The sequence below is a fragment of the Lynx rufus genome, unplaced genomic scaffold (genome assembly GCF_022079265.1).
Source record: "Lynx rufus isolate CCGP_SWC_20201006 ecotype Redwood Valley unplaced genomic scaffold, mLynRuf1.p SCAF_6, whole genome shotgun sequence".
Taxonomy (NCBI): Eukaryota; Metazoa; Chordata; class Mammalia; order Carnivora; family Felidae; genus Lynx; species Lynx rufus.
Window position 1 is genome coordinate 26151805 of NW_025814878.1, and position 23355 is coordinate 26175159.

A 23355-nucleotide genomic window follows, 5' to 3' on the forward strand; every position below is an offset into this window, starting at 1 on the left:
AATTAATAAATAAACTTTAAAAAAGGAGTTCAACAGCCAGTGGTTTTGGGATTGGCTTGAACTCATCTGATTCACTCACTAATTTCACTTCTAGAGTTGAATAAACCTCTGAACCACTGTCAACAAAAACATTGCACACTTGAGTCAACGTGATTTTGTACTTCTGGCTGTCAGTTTTCTTGCGCAACATTCTTTCTTAATGTGTTGTGTAACGTTATTTCTGTGAAAATATAAATACCCGGAAGCGAGCCGGGTTTTACCCTAAAACTTTCTCCAGTGATACCAAATATGCGAGTCTGAGTTTGTCGAAGATCACCAACTTCTCGCTATGATTACATCATATTTTCCAAAATATGTGGCGCTATTTGCCATCTGTGTCCTATGTGTGGGTGCATTGGACACTTTCGTTGCTGCAGTGTATGAGCACGCTGTCATATTGCCAAACAGAACAGAGACACCAGTTTCCAAAGAAGAAGCTTTGCTCCTGATGAACAAGAACATAGATGTTTTGGAGAACGCAGTTAAACTGGCAGCCAGGCAGGTACTGTCCTTTCTTACGCTGGCTGGGATATTGCAGAGGAAATTTGAAACTTGGAAAGAGCCGTGGGTATTTGGAATTTGTGAAACATTGTTTTGCTCATACTTGTTTTGAGCAGGGTGCACATATCATTGTTACCCCAGAAGATGGAATTTATGGCTGGGTTTTCACAAGAGAGACCATTTACCCCTATCTGGAAGATATCCCAGACCCAGAGGTGAACTGGATTCCATGTACAGATCCCCAGAGGTAATGTCATTACCCTTTGATTTTTGAACAAAAAAAAATTGTGATATTGCAAAAATACAAATAACAAATCCATTAAACTTGACTCGTTCTCTTTTCTGGCAATCAATTTATGGCTCTGGACCCACAAGCCTCTTCATACTGTGTGCCGTCTGGCATGGCTTGAGATGATGATTCTTGGTTGGTTATTTATTGTGGCTTTCTTTAATGAATGGCCTGTGTGTACATAGTTTTTATAATAAATACACTCCATGGGGTTTCAACAAAGTGAAAAAGTTGTACTAGCTAGGACTTCTGTCCCCAAATAAGGTAAGCTCACCCATGAATACCTGCCCCCTTTGCAGGAATGGTAAAAAGGTAAATGAACTTATGTTTCCAAAGAGCTCTGATATCACTCGCATTTGCCGTGTGATGAGTATGGCAGGTGGAAACTGCACAGGACTTGAAAAAGGAAACATCGTTTCCAAGACAATACCACCTCCTAGCTGTGTGATGGGCGGCAGATCACCTAAATACTTCACATCTCAGTTTCTTTATCCATGAAACAGCGATAATAAAATTTCCTGTCCTACTTCCTACACTAGACAAGAGTGTCAACTGAAGTGATACACGTAGAATCTAAACACAGTTGTGCCGCCTCCAACGTTAGCTGTCACGATTCCTTTTTTTTTTTTTTTTTTTTCACAAAAATAATTGGATCTGGGGGCGCCTGAGTAGCTCAGTCGGTTAAGCGTCTTGCTTCAGCTCAGGTCATGATCTCACGGTTTGTGAGTTCGAGCTCCACATCAGGCTCTGTGCTGACAGCTCAGAGCCTGGAACCTGCTTCGGATTCTGTCTCCCTCTCTCTGTTCCTCCCCCACTCGCACTCTTTCTCTCTCTCTCTCTCAAAAATAAATAACGATTAAAAAAAATAAAAATAAAGGATGATTGGATCTGAACTTCTTTGTTTTCTTGTCTTTGAGAAATGTAAGCAATTATTAATAGCTATAGTTTAAGCATAACTTTTCAATGTTTATTTTATTTTTGAGAGACAGAGAGATAGAGCATGAGGGGGGTGGGGCAGAGAGAGAGGGAGACACAGAATCCAAAGCAGGCTCCAGGCTCCGAGCTGTCAGCACAGAGCCTGATGTGGGGCTTGACCTCACAAACTGCAAGATCGTGACCTGAGCTAAAGTCAGACACCCAACCATCTGAGCCACCCAGGCACTTCGTTTAAGCATAACTTTCTTAGGGAACATCTGTATAAAACATAAGACAGATTTATGAAATTATTTTAGATGTATTTACTTTTTAAAATAGTTTATATGTAATTCCTTTAAAAGGCAAAATCTATGCATTAAAAAAAATTTAATTTGCTAATTTTAAACTTGCAGGCATCTGTTCCGAACTATATCTATTGTACAAGAAAAAGAATGTCTATAATTTTAACATTTGAAATTGACTGGGGGGGGGGTCAAGTCCAACGTTGCAACAAAGGAGTTCTACTGTGTGGGTCAGTTTCGCCCAGGAGTTTCACCTTTGAAAAAATAATCTAAGTGTTGCATCGTCTATGTTTACAGTAACCGCATTAACTATAACTCAATGTTTACTTGATCATGAGGTTTGTTTTTTTTTCCCCCAGAGCAGGAAGGACTCATTATCTGCAGTAATCCAAGAGGCTGATTCTAAAATTCACTTTATTTGCCTGGGCTGATAATACTGACTTTCCTAGGGGAAAGAGGTCCTGAATCCTGATAATTAATCTCAGATGAATTATTTTAAGTTGGGAAGGTAGATGACTGATGAAACTTCAACATTATTGAGGGTTGCAGACATTTACTCAAATGGTAAGCTTTCAGCCTGACTTACAAAAACAGAAATCCGATATTTAATAAGATGGTAATATTGGTTTTAAAAAAAGCCACCATTTCTTCCCTAGTAATATTTATACTTAAAGGGGATAATAGAGGGCCACCTAGTTATCCTTTGTATTTAAATACCATCATTTACAATACTGACCTGTCCCATGCTTCCTTGAGCATTACCCATGAGGAGTAATAGAAGATATTAAAATGCCCTAATTATTTAGCAGGAAGAAAGAAAGAAAGAAAGAAAGAAAGAAAGAAAGAAAGAAAGAAAAAGAGAGAGAGAAAGAAACAGAAAGAAAGAAAAAAAAGAAAGAGAGAAAGAAAGAAAGAAAAAAGAAAATAGGTGATAGTTTCATTGAAAGTTTTAAAGAATATCAATGTTAACAATGTTGCCCTGTTTTTCCTGAGGGCAAAAAAAAGAAAAAAGAAAAGAAATGATCTGAAACAGTAGTCATAAATCATAAATCATAAATCAATCGCTGTCATAAATTTGCCCTTTCTCTTCAAAGATTAGGTCCACATCAACTGTAGAGAGGCTGAGAGATGATGGAGAGAACCCAAATGGCTTCTAGAAGCAGTAAATCCATCAGTTTCCTGGGTTGTCCCCCTGTAGTTACAAAGTGCATAATGGCCATTATTTCTTTATGGAGCATCTACGTGGTTCCAGGAATTGTACCTGGTACACTAGACATATTGTCTCGTTCACTTTATGTGACAGGTATAACTATTTCCATTTTTCATATCAGGGAAAAAAGGAGGCTTACAGTCTCATGTTGGTAATTAACATGGCAGGAAATCAAAGCCAGCCATTTCCATCTGAGCCCTGATAACTGGTAGACTTGGAGCACCTGGATGCACCATATTGTATTTGAAATCACCAGTGACCATTGAATCCACTCCTTTGACAGAATGTTCTGGTTGCAAACATTTTTTTTCTTTTCTGCATATCTGTCTCTCTGTAACTTTAGTCTTTGTACTGCCTTTATTACTTTATATATTATCATTGTATATATATGACTCACCTCCTTCAGATTAGAGCCTTTCAAATATTTGAAGCCACCTATCATTCCACCTATTTTGTCACCTCAATCTCTTCTTATTTCTTGGTTAATGTCCCCAGTGTAGATGGATTTGGCAATACTTTGAGAAGCAATTTCGTAGTCTGTATTTATCTCAGGGTTTCTCATGAACACCCTCGCAGGCAGGCAGGAAGTAATTATGTTGTACTGACAGATAAGGAAACTGAGGCAACACAGTGAAGTCCCTTCCTTCCTTCCTCCCTCCTTTCTTTCTTTCTTTCTTTCTTTCTCTCTCTTTCTTTTTCTTTCTCTCCTTTTTCCTTTTCTTTCTTTCTTCCTTTCTTTTCTTTCTCCTTCCTCCCTCCCTTCCTTCCTCCCTCCCTTCCTTCCTCCCTCCCTTCCTTCCTCCCTCCCTTCCTCCCACCTTTCTTTCTTTCTTTCTTTCTTTCTTTCTTTCTTTCTTTTTCTCTCTCCTTTTTCCTTTTCTTTCTTCCTTTCTTTTCTTTCTCCTTCCTCCCTCCCTTCCTTCCTTCCTCCCTCCCTTCCTCCCTCCTTCCCTCCCTTCCTTCCTGAAATATTTCAAGTACATAATGATGCATTTGTTCTCTATAGAAGACGATTGACATAGGAACAACTATTTACGACTTCCTAGTAAGAGTATGGCTAGAATTATAGAAAAGCTCCTCCCCACTAAAAGAGTGTGTTAAATTTCAAGCCCTTCATTTGCCTGCCTAGAAGCACTTTATAAGAGAAAGCTTTCCTTCTCTTCTTTCTCCTCTTCCTCCACCATCTTTCCAGTGTTTCAGTCTCACACTGCAACTGAGAGTCTGGCACATTAAAATAGGTTAGCCTTCAGGGGAGGCGGGGGGATGGGCAAGAAGGGCAAAGGGGAGTGGGAGATACGGGATTCCCGTTATGGAATGAATTAGTCATGGACTAAAAGGCACAGTATAGCAAATGTAGTCCATGGTATTGTCATAGTGTTGTATGGTGACAGATGATCGCTGCACTGGTAGTGAGCACAGCACGACATCGAGGACTGTCGAATCATTAGACTGTACATCTAGAACTAATGTAACAATGTGTCAACTATACTTCAATAAAAAATAAACAAGGTAAACTAGGTTAGCTTTCATAAATATGAAGATTATATTGCATGTGGAATTTTAGATCTTTTCTGCTTTGATTCTTAATCTAGAGCTTGTGTTCTAAGTAACAGGCAAATAAAGTATGTTCTGGAAGATTAGAAATCACTCAAGTACAGTAAGTTTAAGGCCATATCTATTAAATCAGGTTTGGCTACACCCCAGTGCAACAAAGGCTCAGCTGCCTGGCCAAGGACAACTCCATCTACGTTGTGGCAAATATTGGGGACAAGAAGCCATGCAATGCCAGTGACCCTCAGTGTCCCCCCGATGGCCGTTACCAGTACAACACTGATGTGGTGTTTGATTCTGAGGGTAGGCTGGTGGCACGCTACCATAAGGTAAGAATATCTTCTTGTGTTTGTTTGTGGTATATATGTACATTCATTTGTTGAACATGGCCGAAAGAGCTGTTATGAACACGTCTCTTGATTATTACGCTTTAGTTGAAAAGGGGGTTTCATTTACTCTGGTCTCATATAAGGGTTCTGAGTTTGAATTAAGCATGAAGTAGAATTTGGCAGAATATTGAATGTGATCATAGTCTCACAAAGATGTTAATAGTCTCTGAGAAAGAAGGAGAAATGCTGTTATACCCTGGTTAGTGTTTTGGCTCAATTCATTGACACTCATAGCATGACTAAGCTTTATCAGATGTAGTCTGTCCCTCAGAGGCTCAAAAGACGTCAGCCGTTCCTCTAGCTCTCCTAACCTGTGTTACAGCTTTTACTCGAGCTGTGCTTTTAGAGACCCCATGGTGCTCAACATAAAGCTCACATTCTGTAGGAGCAAAATCCAGAGGAAGAGTGTATTTTTGCCCTGCCTTGTAGACCTCGTCATCACACCTTGACTCCAGTTAGGCTATGTGCCTTCCTTGAGCCGATCCCTGCGGGATGAAGGACAAGCTTCCACCTGCGTGTAGGGTAGAGGAGCAAGTGACCCTCACTGAAGGGGAGGGGGTATTGCCAGAGCACAAATATGTACACATCAAGCCTCATGGTACGTAGTATCTGAGCAAGTACTCTTGACCCGGGGCAAAGTGGAGTTGGGGAGCAATAATCAAGCTGGAAAAAAATTACCAATGGCTCACTGATTAACAAGTGTGAGCTATGACCTTGCCTAACTTTACTTTATTTTTTTTTTAATTTTTTTCAACGTTTATTTATTTTTGAGACAGAGAGAGACAGAGCATGAACAGGGGAGGAGCAGAGAGAGAGGGAGACAGAATCTGAAACAGGCTCCAGGCTCTGAGCTGTCAGCACAGAGCCCGACGCGGGGCTTGAACTCACGGACTGTGAGATCACGACTTGAGCCGAAGTCGGACGCTTAACTGACCAAGCCACCCAGGCGCCCCAGCCTAACTTTACTTTAAATGTATTTCACTTCTGTAAACCCAGCAGTATCAAAGGGAGATATGACAAAGTTAATTTTATTACTACGTGCTAGGTTTCACACTGGCAGTGTTGTTGGTATTTAAAGAATACAGTAACAAAAAATCTGAAGTTTATAAGATTCAGATTTTCAACCTGTGATGTTAAGAGAAATAGTCACCTTTCAAATATCATTTTTAGATATGATTTCGTTCGTTAGTTGTGGAAAGGTGGAGTTTTCTGACCAGCACCGTTGTAATAAAACTCCTAGACAGTGGTATACTGGGTGTGATTTCTGCAAATTTATGTGCAATAGTTTTAAATATGCATGTTCAACATGGCTGGGAAAAAATTTTGATGGGTATGAAACACCTCTCCTTGGTAGTTTTCTCATGAATTTCCCCCTTCTTTGCTTTTTGTTAACAGTACAATCTTTTTGCGCCTGAAATTCAATTTGATTTCCCCAAGGATTCAGAATCTGTGACTTTTGAGACTCCTTTTGGGAAGTTTGGCATTTTCACTTGCTTTGACATTTTTTCTCACACCCCAGCTGTGGTGGTGGTGGATGAGTTTCAAGTGGACAGCGTCCTCTACCCGGTGGCGTGGTACAACACGCTGCCCCTTCTGTCGGCTGTTCCCTTCCACTCTGCGTGGGCCAGAGCCATGAGAGTCAACTTGCTTGCTGCGAATACCCACAACACCAGCATGCACATGACAGGTAACTCACACGTGTCCTGCACCGACTGGCCATGATAGTCTTAGACAGTCTTCATTGATTTCCAAGCCACACTTGTCTTTAATAATTCCTTTATTAATTCTAATGTCACAAAATTAATAATAACATGGCTTTCAGTGGCAATATGTTTTAAGGACCATTATCCCTGTGAGTACGGAAGGAGGTAAACGCTATTATCTCGATTACACATGAGAGAACATTGGAGTTAAAGAGAAGTCAAGTCACATGAACAAACAAACAAAAACAAGCAAAAAAAGAAAAACAAAGCCAGATCTAAAGAACTTTGCTGCCAGCATCCATCAGTAATAGTGAAATAAATCTTTGTGGTTAAGGTGATAAAATCATTTTAGACTTAACCAGAGTTTATCCTTCATTGCATCCATGTTCGAGGTAATACAAGCTCCCCTCTTGACTGCTTGGGTTATTCATTGATCCAGATGAAGAAACTTAAACACAAATAAATTAGACAGGTCAGCAGAGAGCTAAAATTATTCTTCGTGTTGGGGAATTTTCTAGTTGTTTGTTAAGTTGGTTAAAGAAGAGGTAGTTTAAGTAAAAAAGTCAATTGACCCAAGTCAATTGATAATTTCAGTGCAAGCAGCACCTAATGGAGGACACAGAGGCAAATGAGAACTATGCCAGGCTAACAAGCTATCTCCTTAACTGTCCCGAAAGTGCTTATGCTTTCATAAAGCCATATCGAATTTCTCTGGGGGATGATTTTATGAGTTTGTAACCATGCAAAATTTGGAACCAATATTTGCGTTGCCTTGTGTCGCCATAGGGAGTGGAATCTACGCACCGGAAGCGGTCAAAGTGTATCACTATGACATGGAAACAGAGAGTGGCCAGCTGATGCTGTCCGAACTGAAGTCCCGGCCGCGAAGTGAACCCACCTATCCTGTAGCTGTTGACTGGAGTGCTTATGCCAGAAGTGTCAAGCCATTCTTGTCTGAACAGTCAAATTTTCCGGGGATAATTTATTTTGATGAGCTCACCTTCATTGAGCTTAAGAGAAACACAGGAAATTACACAGTTTGCCAGAAAGACCTGTGCTGTCACTTAACTTACAAGATGTCGGAGAAACGAACAGATGAGGTTTACGCACTAGGTGCTTTTGATGGACTGCACACAGTAGAAGGTCAATATTACCTACAGGTAAACAATAGTGACGTAAGTTAGAATGGATTGTTTATTAGTTTTTCTTCTGGATCATCACTGCATTTCTTTAAAAATCGTGCTGGATTCAGTTACTTGGTAGCCCGTTACAGTCATCACTGAAATTTTCCCCCAGAGCACTTTGTTTAGCCTTAGCAAGAACAGAATGTCTTCTCTTGGCTGCAAGGTAAAACATAAAGCGAGTTGATGAGCTCTCAGCCAGCTGGATTCAAGTTGAAAGGCTGCAACCTCCATGCCTTCTCGTTTTGTGTCAGGTTACTTTAGAACAGTGCTTTTCGAACTGTCTTCAACAGGAGTCCAGAATCACAAGTCCGTTTCATGTTACGATGCTGTGCGGTCAAGATGGGTGATGGTAATTGAAACAAATATTTTTTTTATGACTTCAATTAGAATTAGAAGTAGCCATAATTATGAGCAATAGCAGTCTGACTTTTAAAATCCAATTTATTGCATTTCACTTTATTTAAAAGAGAGAGAGAGAGAGAGAGAGAGTTAGTCCTGACCTATTGAACTGATTTTCAGATTCACTAATAGCCTCTGACCTCCAGTTTGAAAAGACTGCTTAAGAGGTGTAGGGGATAAAGGCAGGCCATCCCAAGAGGAGCCATTTGGGCATGAAGATTGTTGTGAATTTAAAAAGCAATTAAAAGCCAGAAGATTCAGAAAAAGCTCTTTACCTCCCCCACAACTGCCTACAAGAATTTAGAGGATCTGCTTCAGAAAGGGAGCTATTAGGGTAAGGATGTGAGGACAGGAACCAGGTGTGGCGAACAGGGAGGAGCCTCACAAGGCCTGTTGGATCAAAGGCCTCCACATTCCAGCGTTTCTAAGAGGCCCGGCAAATATTTGTGTACGCAATGTTTATTCTTTCTCATCTTACTGTAAATTGCATTCCTTCCCTTTGAAGTCCCAGACCCCTACGCCCTCCTCCTTATTCCAGAACGATATGCGCACCTCATTTTGCCTGTCTTGGGAATTGCCATGTCTGTGTGGATTCCCAAATGTACAAAATTCAATTTGACGTTCTCCTGTTAATCTGTCTCGTGTCCATTCAATTCTTAGTCTGGCCAGAAGGACCTTGACGGGGACAGGAAATTCTTCCTCCCTGACAGATGCGACTTAACAAATCTTCCTCTATTCCTTGAGATTGTGTCTTTCATGGAGAAACTATTTCCAAGATCTCTGACTAATTCTCTCTCCTTTGCCTACACAGATATGCACATTACTGAAGTGTCAAATCAGTGACCTGAGAACTTGTGGGGAGCCCGTGGGGTCAGCTTTCACCAAGTTGGAAGAATTCTCCCTCAGCGGCACATTTGCAACACGTTACGTTTTCCCACAGATCATTCTCAGTGGAAGTCAGCTTGCTCCTGAAAGGCATTATGAGGTAGGAGGAATTCAGGATGATCAATTTCTTTGAACAGATGGGGTAGACTAGCACCATGGAAATCTTTGAGATTGTGACACAGTGTTGCAGTGCTGTGGTTCACACTATACAGGCAGAGCTTTAAAGACACGGGAAGCTTTAATATGGAAGAGAAATTGTGGTTCTAGATGTCTTTAGGCTGTGACAGAGAATTTGGGGTTCACTTTTTCTACATAAATGCGATGCTGAGATCCAAGGCAACAGTAGGGTTATGGACGACGGCAGCTAATGTTCTCTTTATTTGCATAAATAAATAAATTTTTTTTTAATGGTGTGGAAGGCCCAAGTTAAACACATTAAACAATGCACCTACAGCTTATTTCATGGGCATGTTATTTTGAGAAGTTGTTCTAATGATAGCAATTATGAGAGTAATAATGGCGGTGCTTCATGAGTTAAAAGAATTTTTTTTTATACGTCATCTTTTTTAACCACCTGTGCGGTAGTTTATTTGCTGCACTTTCACCCAAATCTCTCTACCCTTCGACCTTTAGATCTGACACACGGGTCTTCTGACACCAAATCCCGTGTGCCTGTCTGTTACTATTTTAGAATGATGCTGTCAGAGAAGGCCTCTGGGCTGGAAACCAAAGCTCTGCACTGGAGTTAAATCCTTTGCTCTCTTTGATCAGGTCTTGAGAGACGGACGTCTGAGGAGCCGAAGCAGAACCCCTCTGCCTGTCTTAGTTTTGGCCCTGTACGGAAGAGTGTTTGACAAAGACCCTCCGCGCTTGGGGCAAGGACCCCGGAGATTAGAATGATCCCTTTCCACTGGCACACTTTCAGGATTACCCTGGCAAAGAAAGGAAGAGGGGGAAAAAAAAAAAGCTTCATGTCTGTTTAGAAGAGATGTCACAAATTGGCCGGAACAACAAACTTAAAACGTGAAAAGCAGTGGATGGGTTTTATATATTTTATGTTTTCCGTATTTGATATATAGCACCAACTCATTTATGGGAGCTGCATGGGGGATCCGTGTAGGTGCAATGTAAGTATATGTGAGTATATGTGTGTGTAGCAGAACATGCAGTTAAATGGAGGGGGACTTAGAAAACTCCTTTTGTGTTAACTACTCTGATATATGTGAATGTTTGTCTATCATTTGTAAATACACAGGGGGCACCTTAAGTATGCAGAGGGCTTTTGATCCTCGTTGATTACGATATAGGAAGTAAAAAAACAAGGGCATCTCCTAAAGTAATTATGAGTAACTTTTCAAAAAATTTTGAGCAACTTGTTAACTGATTAAAATTCTTCTATTATCTGTTTATTATACTCAAGTTCTAATTGTACGGAAATCAGATCCTTAGGATGGAAACAAAAAAGAAAAAATGATCTCCCTCAGACCACACCCTGTCTCCTTCTGGAAGTATTCTATCCTAAAATTTATCCAATCCTGATTAAGCCCCCTGGATCCTCAGATTTGTTGCAGTCTGTGTTACACTGGGAGCTTCCTTAGAAAGGGCCACCCTGTCACCTTTCCCCCAGTTACCATTGGTCTCTCAGCCCTGTTACCGCTGAGCTCTTTTTTTTCCAGGTGGTCACTGATTAACACTGGGAAGAGACACACAGGAGAGCAGGGAGCTTTCTGGTTCATGCGGGAGTGGTTGGGGATCACTCTGGGCTGGGGACATCTTTTTCACACAGAAGATGACAGTTGCTCTCCTAGGCTTCTCCCAGATGCTTATTTCCATTCCATTTAGTTCAACCCAGTTCCAGGAGGCTGGAGATGTTCTGAGCAGCAGACGATCCCCTTGATCTCTGCTCCTGTCATGTCCGGATTTCCTCTCCAGGGGCTATGACATTCAGATCCCAAGATGGTACCGGTGCCCCGGACTCTTCCATGCGGGACACGGGCATCTTCTGTCATGATGGTCTTGTGCGGGCTTTTTCTAGAATTCTTCCCTCTCTTTCCTAGACATTTGTCTGGTGACAGCATTAGTACCTGGTGGCCCCAGTCTCTTCACCACCCTTCACCCCATGCATGTTACGTAAGCGACCTCTGCCCCCTTTCTCTAGCATGAGGAGACCACAGAATCACCAGATCCTGTGAGTTTCTCCACTCCTACTCACGATGACTCAACAAACAAGCTGTCTCTCTGGAAGTTGTTTTGATCCTTATCTTTTAATACCACATGTTTTTTATTTCTTTGACCTCTTTAGTCTCTCTCCTATCTCCCCCCCCCCACACTTTATTTACCATGACTTATAAATGAGGAGGTCTGATAGACTCACTCCTCAGAGCAGCGACTTCCTCGTCTAAATTCTTTCTTTGGAGAGTGAAATCCTTCTTTTGGCTTCAGCTAGTATTCCTGAGTCAGCAGAGTATAATCTACAGGTGAGCAAAAATATTTTTTTCTTTTTATGGGAGACAGTTTAGCCACAGAACAATGGTTACGACTGATAGTTAAAAATAAATGTTTTATTAAGTTCTGTGGCAAAAATATATACATTCTTACAATGTAAATAACTGTACCAATCAGATTCACGTCCGTCCATAGAAAGTTGAAAGTGTTCTAGTCAGTAAGTATTAAATAACAGGAATTCAACTGAGTAAATTTAAAGACCAAATTGGCTTCATTCAGTGATTTATGAGTCCAGCAGCATTTCATCTAGGGGGGGAAAAAAACAAAAACAAAACTCCATTGAGGTTTAGAAAAAGGAAGGTTTTTAAAGGCAGAGAGGGAGTGGAAAAAGAAAAATTATTATCAAACAATGCATTATTTTATTCAAGGTGGCTCTCCTACGGGGAGCTTAAGGATTAAGTTCTAGTACAGCCCAGGAAATTTCAGGTTGTCTGGTTAAAGTTCACATTTCTGGGAGAAGCTGAAGCTGCCAGTTAGGTTACGTATTAAGTCTTGGTGGGGTTTAGAATAAGTGACTCCATTTTGGAACTGCTGTCTTCTTTTTAACAATATTAATATCTAGGCATATATATTTAGTAGCAACACAGAGGCAGATTTCTTATCTTTTATCATACATAACATACTATAACTCTGACTCCGATCCCACTTCTGATCACCACCTACAGTTCTGACACCCAATTCTGAGGTGGGGGAGGAGGGTCCCCCACCATCAAGCAATTGTCTGACACCAGCTGGAGGTCCTACAATTCAACTCAATTCTTATACTATATACCTAGAGACAGTGTTGGGTCCCACAGTTGAGGGGCTTAGCCCCACAAAACTGCCCTCTCCCCACTTTAGACGTCAAGCCCAGATTGTCACCTGTGCTTCTGACTGACTGGTTATACAAAGGAGGGTCCAAGGACACCCTCCTTCGGTTTGGTTAATTTGCCCTAGTGGCTCACTGGAACTCAGAAACATTTTACTCACTGGATTACTCGTGTAAAAAAACAAAATTCAACTGAGTAAATTTGAAGATCTAATTGTCTTTGGAAATGATTCATGAGTCAGGCAGGCAACATCCCATTGCAAGTGGAGGGGAGCTCCCCGGAGCTAAACAAGAAAAAGGTATTTATTTTTTTCAACGTTTATTTATTTATTTTTTGGGACAGAGAGAGACAGAGCATGAACGGGGGAGGGTCAGAGAGAGAGGGAGACACAGAATCGGAAACAGGCTCCAGGCTCTGAGCCGTCAGCACAGAGCCCGACGCGGGGCTCGAACTCACATACCGCGAGATCGTGACCTGAGCCGAAGTCGGACGCTTAACCGACTGAGCCACCCAGGCGCCCCAAGAAAAAGGTATTTAAAGGCAGAGAAAGGGCATAAAAATAAATAAGTAGAAAAATAAAGTAAAATAAAATAAAATAAAATAAATAAAAAAGAAGAAGAAGAAGAAGGAGAAGAAAGGAATTTATTAGCAAGGAATGCATTGTTTAGGCCAAGTTGCCCTTCTAAGTGAAGTAGTAAGTACTACTTACTACTCCAATCCTGGTCTAGAATTGACCAGGAAATTTGATGTTGACTGGTTACAGGTTACATGGGGTAACATTTGGGGTGTTGCAATTGGAGTAGGTTAGGTAGTAAGTCTTGGTTTACTGGATGGGGTTTTGGGGTGATGATGGGTTGGTCCAGAGCCAATGGCCAAGGAAGAATTCTTGAAGACATCTTTGGTGCAAAAAGGTGATTTTATGAAAGCACGGGGACAGGGCCCGTGGGCAGAAAGAGCTGCACTGGGGTTGTGACGGGTAACTGATTATATACCATCAGGTTGGGAGGGGGTAAGGGGTAGAGTAAGTCTCTAAGGTATTTTGGAAGCAAGGTTTTCAGGACCTTGAGGCAGCTGAGCTCCTGGAGGGAGGTCACTCTGCCTGTTTCAAGGACTTGTCGATGGGCTGTAGGCAGTAAGGGGATTTACTTTTTCATTTGCCTTTGTTTCCCACATCATCATGGCAAGTACTTAAACCCCCTTCCATCTTGATGAGGGTGATAGTAGGGCTCCAGGAAACAGAATCTATAGGTTTCTGGAGATTAAGCTATGGATAAGATTGCCTTTTTCTTGTAGTTTACTAAGTTATCTGTAAACCGAAGGAGACTCCTGTCGTGCATGACTGTGATCTCTATCAGTCAACCATTTGCTCTCTTTCCTTTCCCCTATTCTTGGGCAGCCAGGGGTGTCTGAGAAATATCACTCATATCCCACCTAGTGATGGCAGGGGGTTCTGTTAGCCTGTACTTTGCCCTCAGCTTGCCCCAGGCTCCCTCATCCTACTTGACTTGGGGCCTTAACCTAAGTGATGCCATTTTGGGTCTGTGATTTTCTTTTTAACAATCCCCTCCTTTTGACCAGACTTTCAGTTTACCTGAGAGATGTGATCAAAATTTAAGGCAGTAATGCCACTGCTCTGAAGTTTTTGAAGCTTTTGTTGATTCTTTGTGTGGCATTCACAGGTCATGACTTTTTTCTTTACCTCTGTGATATCTGCGGATTATGAGTTTAGGTTTGCACCCTGTAAGTCAGTCATCCTTGGTTCCTTTGCTGATGCATTTAAAAATTTTGAAAGAATATCAGGTACCAGGAAGGCTGTTACGATTACTATAAGTGGGATAATTCCCAATGTTTGGAGTGTACGTTTGGAGCCATGGTCCCTGCTGTCGGGTCGTTGAGCGCAACAGTCAAGAAAAGAAACCTTGAAACATTTTTGGTGCAAAAAAGTGCTTTTATTAAAGCCAGGGACAGGATTCAGGGGCAGAAAGAGCTGCACTTGTGATGGTGAGGTGTGACTGATTACATATTTTGGAGTTTAACACGCAGGGATTTCTGTATGTTAAAGAAAACTTCTAGGATCCTGGAGTTCTGGCTATTGTCAAGCTAAGGTTGCTTTTCATCTCTAGCAAAGCATTAACATTAAGGCAGTTTGTGAGTTCCTTAAGGAATGTCACACTCTGCAGGTCTCAAGTATTTATCAATGGGCTGCAGGTTGTAAGGAAATTTTATTTGCATTTCTTTTGCCTTTGGTCTCTTCATTATTCTCTTCCCACCCCCACTCTCCACACCCCCCCCCCCCCCCAACAATTTTGACCCTTAAATCTTTGAGATTGCTGAGGTGGAAGGTCTTGTCTTCTGTAACCTTTTCCTACGTAGAGATGTCCCTACCTATGGGTCAACATTGGTCAGTTGGGGAATTTATATAAAGGAGTTACGAAAGGCAGAGGCAGTCAAATCCAAGACAGACAACATACATGAATCTCTTTCATCTGTCAGCTTGAAGTCATGGAAGTGAAGGAGCTTAGGCACCAGGCAGGGAGACACTGGAAGAGACCACAAATTAAGATCAATATTATTATGAGAAAAAGAAGCCTAATAAAGAGACCTGTGGTAGTTGGACTGAAATTTTCCTTCCGTCCAGGAGCTTAACCAATCATTAAGGGAGAGAGAAGGATGATGTAAAGTGCCAATTTGGGGATTCATATCTTTTAGCAATCTTGTTACGTTTTTGTGATAATCTGGAGTATATCTTTTAAAAATTCTGGAATATATACACTACATTCTGTTTTGATAATGGCACATGTAACTACTTGTGCAGCTGTTAAAGCAGGTAAGGTCATTTAATTTTGTAGAACTGCTTTACATATCTGCTTAATGGCAGCATTGAGTAAGGAAATACTGCTTTGTGAGTCATTTAGTGCTTTTACAGTTTATTGATTAAGGGCTTCCACATGACAAATGACATTCTCTAGTCCCATTGATGGAACAAAGATGGACATTAAGTGATCATATCGGTGAAGTATTGATCGTGTCCATTGTTGTTTTAAATTTGGAAGATTAGCCAGGGTTGTCATGGTTTTGATAATACACCCATAAATCCAAGCAAGACTCAAGGGGCAATGACCTATTATCCATCCTGGAGGAAGTCAGGGCCATAGGTTAGATCCACATAACCATTGGATCCCGTTTGGAGCTACCCATCCAATTCTGGGCTACCTTGTCCAATCGGTAGTAGCAAACCAATCAGAAGCAAACCAATCAGTAGCCTGGAATACAATGGTTTGAGAACAGATTTCTAGAGATAGCCAGCCCAAACGTCGTGTGCTGTTTGTCCAGGTATCATAAATATGGTTTCTTTGTTCCCAGTGTAAAATTGCCTTTTGACTGAGTTGTCCAATGAAGGGGTGTGAACCATAAATATTAATCCCAGATTTGGTATATATATTGTCCTGGGTAAATTGATAAGTAGAGTTTTATAGTCTAGGCACTCCTTGATGGGCATTAACTAGTGGGCTTGTGAATTCAATTAAAACCTTAGTAGTTGGAGGGTATGAAAAAGTCTGGTTATGACCTGGAAAGTTCCAAGTCATACTGATCATGGGCCAAGAAGAAACATTATGTCTAATGATAGAATTATCACGATACATGCTAGTGTTAGGATTATGTATTATATTTAAACCATAAGTGCATAAGCAGTACTAAGCAGTGCCTTGTAAAGGAGAAACACATCAGGGTAACCCAGACATACGTGACATGGGCAAAACTCCACATATCCAACAATCTATTTGATTCTGAAGTCCAGTATAATGTTGTGCCCATTGTAGAAAGGAATTGTCTATTAAAATGGGTGCATAGAGAATGAAAAGAAATTATACAACCTTCATCGTCATTTGACATCTTCTACAGGTCCACAAGAGTAAGAAGTCACTTTAGTTTGTTCATTGTTTCCTATGAAGGAGTTACCGGTTTTATTCTAGATATATGAGTCCAGGAAGAGTGTCCCTTTAATTGTATTGCAGTGGGAGTACATAATATGGCCCGATATGGACTTGGGGTGTAAGCCCTCTACTATATTTGACTTCCAATATTTTAAATAAACCATGCCTCCAGGGCTTGCATGGGGTAAGCTTTCAGTTATAGTTAAATTAGATTTGGGGAGCATACGTTCGGTATATGAAGTAATTTATGAATTAACCTGGCTTCAAGTGAGTAATTTAATAAAGTATTATAATCTTTATCTAATAACAGGTCCACTGTAAAATGGTTTTCCATATAATAACCCAAAATAGCTTAGTCCTATAAGTTGTTTTGGAGCAGTCCTCATTCTGAGATGTCCTATTGGTAAGACAGTAACCCAATTTTCTTGGATCTCCAGACTAAGTTTAGTAAGGTGTTGTTTTCAAGTATGATTAGCTTGGGGCACCTGAGGGGCTTTGTTGGTTGAGCATCTGACTCTTGATTTCGGCTCCGGTCATGTCTCAAGGTTTGCAAGATCGAGTTCCCTATCAGCTCTGCACTGACAGCATGAAGCCTGCTTGGGATTCTCTCTCTCAACCTCTTTCACTCTGCACCACCTCTGCTCATGCTCTCTCTTTCTCTCTCAAAAAATAAAAATATAAATATAAATAAATAAATAAATATTTTTAAAAACTGAAGTATGATTAGCTTTCTCTACCTTTCCAGAGAATTGTGATGCCAGGCTGAGTGTAAAAAAAATATATAATTTTTAAGCTCATGCTATTTGTTGAGTTATTCGTGCAGTAAAACAAGGGCCATTGTCACTTTGAAGGGCTCATGGAAGGCCAAGTCTAGGAGTAATTTCTCACAATAGGACTTTGGTCACTTCTGTGGTTCTTTCAGTTTTACATGGAAAGGCCTTGACTCATCCAGCGAAGGTATCAACAAACACTAGTAGGAATTTACAGCCTTTGCAAGGAGGCATCTGTGTGACATCAAGCTGCCAGTCCTCTTCTGGATATGTTCAAGTCTTCAGACTGGTTTGAAAGACTGCACCTTCCAAATTTACTCTTGCACAAACAATATAGGATAGACAGAGCTATTTCATAGTAGTTGTTAAATTTATTCCATCATATAGATATATATATATATATTTTTTAATGGTTATTTATTTTTGAGAGAGAGAGAGAGAGAGAGAGAGAGAACGTGAGTGGGGGAGGGGCAGAGAGAGAGCGAGCGAGGCACAGAATCTGAAGTAGGCTCAAGGCTCTGAGCTGTCAGCACAGAGCCTGATGTAGGGCTTGAACTCGTGAACAACGAGATCATGACCTGAGCTGAAGATCAGATACTTTACCGACTGAGCCACCCAGGAGCCCCAATCATCAAATATATTTTTAATTAAATGTTCTAAAGCATATTTGCCCAAATGAGTAGCCTGCTGTAAACCCTGTACTACTTTTCACTGGTTATTTTTGGATATGAAGATTTTTTTTCCCTTGTTATTAGTAAGCCAGTCCCATGTATTTTTTTTTTTTTTTAAATATCCTCATTCCTGGACTATGTGAATTTCTTGGTCTGAATAGACTGGAGTTATGGATTGTATTAGAATGAAGACTGGTATATGTTCATTTTGTGCTGCCTGCTTCACTTGCATGGTTTGCCAAATTGTTTCTTTTAGACTCTAAATTCATACCCTTTTGATGTCCTCTAGGTGAATTACAGCTCCCTCCTCAGGCAGGTGTACAGCCTCAAGAAGGATGATTATTTCAGGCCCATATTTGGGGAATTATGATTTAATAAAAATCCCCTTTCCTTCTAACCTGCCCCATGGTCAGGTAGCACCAAGAAAGTGTATTTAGAGTTAGTATAAATATTAATTTTTAGGGCTTTGGCCGATTGAAGAGCATGGGTACGTGCTCTTCATTCAGCCTTTTGGGAAGTTATTCACTGGAAGGGCTTTTGCCCCAGTGGTCTTAGTTAAGATCACTACAGCATATCCAGCATTTCTTTCTCCCTTATCCAGGAAGCTACTGCCATCAGTAAACCAACCATCGTCTGCATTTTCAATAGGGGAGTCTTTTCAATCTAGTCTGCTAGAATAAACAAGTTTGATAATTTCTGAGCAGTCATGTTCTAGCATAGAGGCATGATGGTCACATCCAAGAATCAGGGTAGCTGGGTTTAAAGTTTGACAGGTTTTAAGTATTATTTTGAGAATATCTAAAAGCATAGCCTGTATGTTTAGTATGTTGGTCTCCTGTTATTTTCACTGTTTCTTTGGTGGTCTTTGGTCTCTAGGACTCTCTGGGCCTGATGTGATGTCATTACTGTCAAGGATTGTCCCACAGTAAGTTTCAAAGCTTCTTCCTCTTGGTGAGCTGTTGTAGCCACTGCTTGAAGACAAGATGGCCGCCCTTGCACTACATTCTCAAATATCTCTGAAAAATAGTCCACTGTTCTTATTTTATTTCCTAATTTCTTGATAAGAACTCCCAAGGCTTGTCCCTGTTTTTCTTCTACAGACAAAGGAAAAGGTTTTTTTAAATTTGGTAAAGCCAAGGCTGGGGTGGACTGCTGTCAAGTTTTTAGTGCTTGAAAGGCTGTCTGTTGGGCTTTAGTCATTAAATCATACAGTGGTGTGGTTAAGAGCCCAAATCCAGGAATCGATAGGTGGCAAAAACTTCCCATGTCTAGGGAAGTGTGGAGTTGCTTCTTTGTAGTTGGGGGCTCAAGATCTAATATAGCTTGTTTCTTGTCAGTAAACGGTGTCCAGTGATCTGGTGTTAATTCATATCCCAGATATTGTACCTTCTGTTTAGATATTTGTGCCTTCTTAGGGATGATGCAATACCCCCATCTGCCAATACATTAAGCAAAGTTATAGAATTACTATCAGACATTTCTCCGGTGGGACTGCAGTTTACAATATCATCCACATATCAAATTATTGTTCTTTGAGGCAAGGATATATCACAGAGGTCTTTGCTAAGTGCAGCCCCTGAAAAGGTGGAGACTGTCTCTAAATTCCTGTGTCAAAACTGTCCATGTTAATCGAGCAGCCTGTGGGCTGAAAGGTGAGGTCCATTCAAAAGCAAATAGTGGCTGTGTTTTTGCACTGAGAGGGATGTAAAGAAGGAAGCTTTTATTATTTATTATTTTTTTTAATGTTAATTTATTTTTAAGAGAGAGAGAGAGAGAACATATGCAGGGGAGGGGCAGAGAGACAGAAGGACATGCCTTCTGAGACAGAAGGACATGGCCCTACTGGAGAGCATTTGTTTGGACATTCCTTGCTCCAGTATCTGATGGCCACACCTCTAGCATGGGATCTTACCTTGTCCTTTGTCTGATACCTGCTTTTTCTTTGGCTCCTGGTTAGTCTGGCATTGTGGAGAATCTGTGATAGTGGCAGCCAATATTTGAGCCTGTATTTGTCCCTGCAATTTAGGTCTTCAGTCCTTTTCTTGTCTTAAAACCATACTGCTATTATTAAAAATTCCAGTATTCCTACCTCAAGAAGCAAGAAAATTCTCATATACACAGCTTAACCTTACACCTAAAGGAGCTAGAAAAGGAACAGCAAAAAGGAATGCTGAGGAAACTCAGCAGAAAGGAACTAATAATGATTAGAGTGGAAATAAATGATATAGAAACAAAAACAACAACAAAAAGCCCAGTAGAACAAATCAGCAAAACTAGGAATTGGTTCTTTGAAAGAGTTAACAAAATTGATAACCCCCTAGCCAGACTATCAAAAAGAAAAGAGGAAGGACCCAAATAAATAAAATCATGAATGAAAGAGGAGAGATCACAACCAACACCACAGAAATACACACAATTATAAGAAAATATTATGAAAAGTTATATGCCAACAAATTGAGCAATCTGGAAGAAATGGATAAATTCCAAGAAACATACAAATTTCCCAAACAGGAAGAACTAGGAAGTTTGAACAGATCCATTACCAGAAATGAAAGTGAATGAGTAATCAAAAATCTCCCAAGAAACAAAAGTTCAAGGCCAGATGGTTTCCTAGGAGAATTCTACCAGACATTTTAAGAAGAGTTAATTTTTCTTAAACTGTTCCAAAAAAATAGAAATGGAAGGAAAACCTTTGTTCCAACCTCATTATAAGAGGCCAACTTTATTTTATTCCAAAACCAAAGCAAAGTTGGAGGCATCATGATTCTGGACTTCAAGCTATATAACAAAGCTGTAATCACCAAGACAGTATGGTACTGGCACAAAAACAGACACATAGATCAATGGAACAGAATACAAAACCCAGAAATGGACCCACAGCTATATGGTCAACTAACCTTTGACAAAACAGGAATATCCAATGGAAGAATGACAGTCTCTTCAACAAGTGATGTTGGGAAAACCAGATAGCAACATGCAGAAGAATGAAACTGGGCCATTTTCTTACACTATACACAAAAATAAGTTTAAAATGGATGAAAGACCTAAATGTGAGACAGGAAACCATCAAAATCCTAGAGGAGAACATAGGCAGCAACCTCTTTGACCTTGGCCATAGCAACTTCTTACTAGACATGTCTCCAGAGACAAAGGGAAATAAAAGCAGACATGAACTACTGGGACTTCATCAAGATAAAAAGCCTCTGCAGAGTGAAGGAGACAATCAACAAAACTGAAAGGCAGCCTATGGAATGGGAGATGATATTTGCAAATGACATATCCGATAAAGGGTTTGTATCCAAAATTTATAAAGGACTTATCAAACTCAATAGCCAAAAACCAAATAATCCAATTAAGAAATGGGCAGAAGACATGAATAGACACTTTTCCAAAGAAGACATCCAGATGGCTAACAGGCACATAAAAAGATGCTCAACGCCACTTATCATCAGGGAAATGCAAATCAAAACCACCCTGATGAGATACCACCTCACACCTGTCAGAATGGCTAAACTTAACAACCCAAGAAACAACAGGTGTTGGCGAGGATGCAGAGAAAGGGGAACTCTCTTGCACTGTTGGTGGGAGTGCAAACTGGGGCAGCCACTCTGGAAAACAGTAGGACGTCCCTCAAGAAAGTAAAAATAGAACTACTTTACCATCCAGCAATTGCACTACTGTTTATCCAAAGGGTACAAAAATACAGATTTGAAGGGGTACATGCACCCTGATTTTTATAGCAGCATTATCAAGAATAACCAAGCTATGGAAAGAACCCAAATGTCCACTGAGTGATGAATGAATAAAGAAGATGTGGTACATACATATATAATGCAATATTACTCAGCTATCAAAAAGAAGGAAATCTTGCCATTTGCTGTAATGTGGATGCAGCTAGAGTGTATTATGCTAAGGGAAATAAGTCCATCAGGGAAACAAACCAAAAGAGACTCTTAGAATAGAGAACAAACTGAGGGTGGTTGGAGGGATGTGGGTGGGGGATGGGCTAAAGGGGGGATGGGCATTAAGGAAGGCGCTTGTCTTGTTGAGCACTGGGTGTTATATGTAAGTGATGAATCACTAAATTCTACTCCTGAAACCAATATCACACTACATGTTAACTAAGTAGATTTTTTTAAAAAATTGGAGAAAAAAATAAAAAAATAAAATTTACCCTTTCCCCTCGGAAAACTAAAACAAACAAAAAAACTAAAACAAAACAAACACACAAACAAAATTAAAACAAAAAACTCCAGGAGGTACCTCTAGTAGACACTGGGTGGAGGTTTGAGGCCCTAAAGCCACGTTAGTCAATTTTTGACAGATATCAGGTGCCAACTGATTTTTTATAAAATGTACGTTTAATGTAGTTGTTCACTCAGGTGAGGTTGGGTCCAGATTTATATATTTAAGGATGGCTTCTCCAAATGACCCTGAAATAGAGCTAGATTTTCATCAGCTCCTGGAGTAATTTTCTGAATTTTAGCAAAGTTTACAGGTTTAGAGAATCCTTTTTTTCATTCCTACTATTAAACAAGTGATCATATGGTCTCATGTTTTCCTTCTCATCCTACCCTCCTAGTAATTCCAATGTGATTTGGTATTTGGGCCAGCATTACCCTACTGCATAATGATCTTTATCTCTGGGTGCTAGCTCATCAGCAAATTCTTGAGCCCTTGCCCAGAAGGTTCTTTTCCTGAGGGGTGCAGCCATGAGTTAATGTGATATATATATATATATCTTGCCAGGTCAAGTGAAACATAATAGAAACTTGTTGAAAACCCTCAATAAATTGAGAAGAGTTTTCAGAATATCATCCTAATTGTTTTGTATGAGTCAAGTCTTCCATGAAGAATGGGACGTAGGTTCTAATAGTGCCCATTTCTCCATTAACAACGTCCCTAAGGGGATATAGTCCAGATGTAGGAGAAGCTCCTGGAAGATGGGGGATTCTGCTCCTGTTATGTCCAGCCAGGCTGGGAGCAGGAGAGTCCTTAGGGTTTGTAAGGAGGAGGGATAATGACAGAGCCAATGTTCTCCTTGTTTGAACTGGCCGGTGATTCCTCCAGTAGCCCAGGTTTGTTAGGAGGAGGGGGCCTATTTACACAATCATTATCCAATATGTCAAGAGTAAACCTTAAAAGAAAAAAAAAAAGAGGGAAATCTTATGTTCCTATAAAAGTGGATAAGTTCATTACCATAATTGCCTCCCCTCCCCTGGCTCCTGGGTTGCATCCCATTCAGAATAATGTCGAGGGTTCCTGGTGTTCAAAGCAACCAGAGGCATCCCTCAAAAA

The 23355-nt window shown here is 40.5% G+C and overlaps 1 protein-coding gene across 1 annotated transcript; it reads left to right on the forward strand.

Annotated features, from left to right (window-relative positions):
* Positions 1–273: 273 nt before the first annotated feature.
* LOC124528590 (vascular non-inflammatory molecule 3-like) lies at positions 274–10774 on the forward strand. Its single transcript, XM_047102265.1, has 7 exons — positions 274–541; positions 657–787; positions 4944–5136; positions 6592–6883; positions 7686–8059; positions 9294–9467; positions 10139–10774. The coding sequence occupies exons 1-7, from the start codon at positions 329–331 to the stop codon at positions 10265–10267; spliced, it is 1506 nt and encodes a 501-aa protein (XP_046958221.1). The 5' UTR covers positions 274–328; the 3' UTR covers positions 10268–10774.
* Positions 10775–23355: the final 12581 nt, after the last annotated feature.